At 63.6% G+C, this 799-nt stretch overlaps 1 protein-coding gene across 1 annotated transcript in view; it reads right to left on the reverse strand.

Annotated features, from left to right (window-relative positions):
* Positions 1-198: 198 nt before the first annotated feature.
* Positions 199-799, reverse strand: part of PCDH1 (protocadherin 1) — a 54572-nt gene continuing 53971 nt past the window's right edge. Inside the window, exon 3 of the mRNA XM_009649415.2 lies at positions 199-584. Within this exon, the coding sequence (XP_009647710.2) occupies positions 199-584 (386 nt within the window). The remainder of the gene's footprint in view (positions 585-799) is intronic.

The following is a 799-nucleotide window of genomic DNA, read 5'->3' on the forward strand; positions in this document are numbered from 1 at the left end:
CACCCCCACCCCCCCCAAAAAAACCCACAACGGGTTAAAAAGGCGCTCCTCTCATCCCTGCCTTGCCCTGCCCTGCTGTCTGCCGAGCCCGCTGCCTGGAGAACCGGCCGCCGGAGCGATAAAGCATTAAAAGTTTAAAATGTTCCTCTGGACACTGGCCTCAGAAGCGCGGCTGCTCCCTGCCCCTCGCGCCCAGCCTCACAGGTAAATCTCCCTCTTGGTGGTCTGGGACGAGGGGGTGGTGGCTGGCTGGAAGTCCGAGGTCTGGGTGAGAGGAATTTCCTCCATGGGAGAGTCCTTGCAGGGCTCATGGCTACTATTGGAGAAGGCACTGTACGTGGGGAGCAGGCGGAGGTTGGCCATTTTGGTGCTGCGCTCTTCTGAGAGTCTGGGGCTGCCATTCCCGACTTGCTCTTGACTCCCTCTGTCTTGGTAAGGCACAAAAGTGGAGAGTTTGAGGGCGTTCTTGGGCCTGCGGCTGGGGGAGGACTGGCCGGGCATCCAGCAGGTATCGGAGTGGCCAAATTCTGTGCACTCCCGGGTACAGGTCCCAGTCATGGCTACATCGGGCAGGGGCCGGAGATCTGCAGGGAAGCAAGCGAGAGCATCGTTAAGCGCGCCCGGGTACCGCTGGCTCGGGACATGAGGGTGAAGCACAGGGACCAGCATCACAGCCTGGATGTGTCCGTCCTACCCGCACCCTCCCGCGGTGGGAGGGGACAGCCGGACCCACCGGAGCACCGGAGCTGGGAGGGGAACCCCAGGCTGCCGGCAGCCCCCGCCCCGCCGCCCGGCCCCA

The sequence above is a fragment of the Egretta garzetta genome, unplaced genomic scaffold (assembly GCF_000687185.1).
Source record: "Egretta garzetta isolate BGI_Z169 unplaced genomic scaffold, ASM68718v1 scaffold60, whole genome shotgun sequence".
In the NCBI taxonomy this organism is placed as follows: Eukaryota; Metazoa; Chordata; class Aves; order Pelecaniformes; family Ardeidae; genus Egretta; species Egretta garzetta.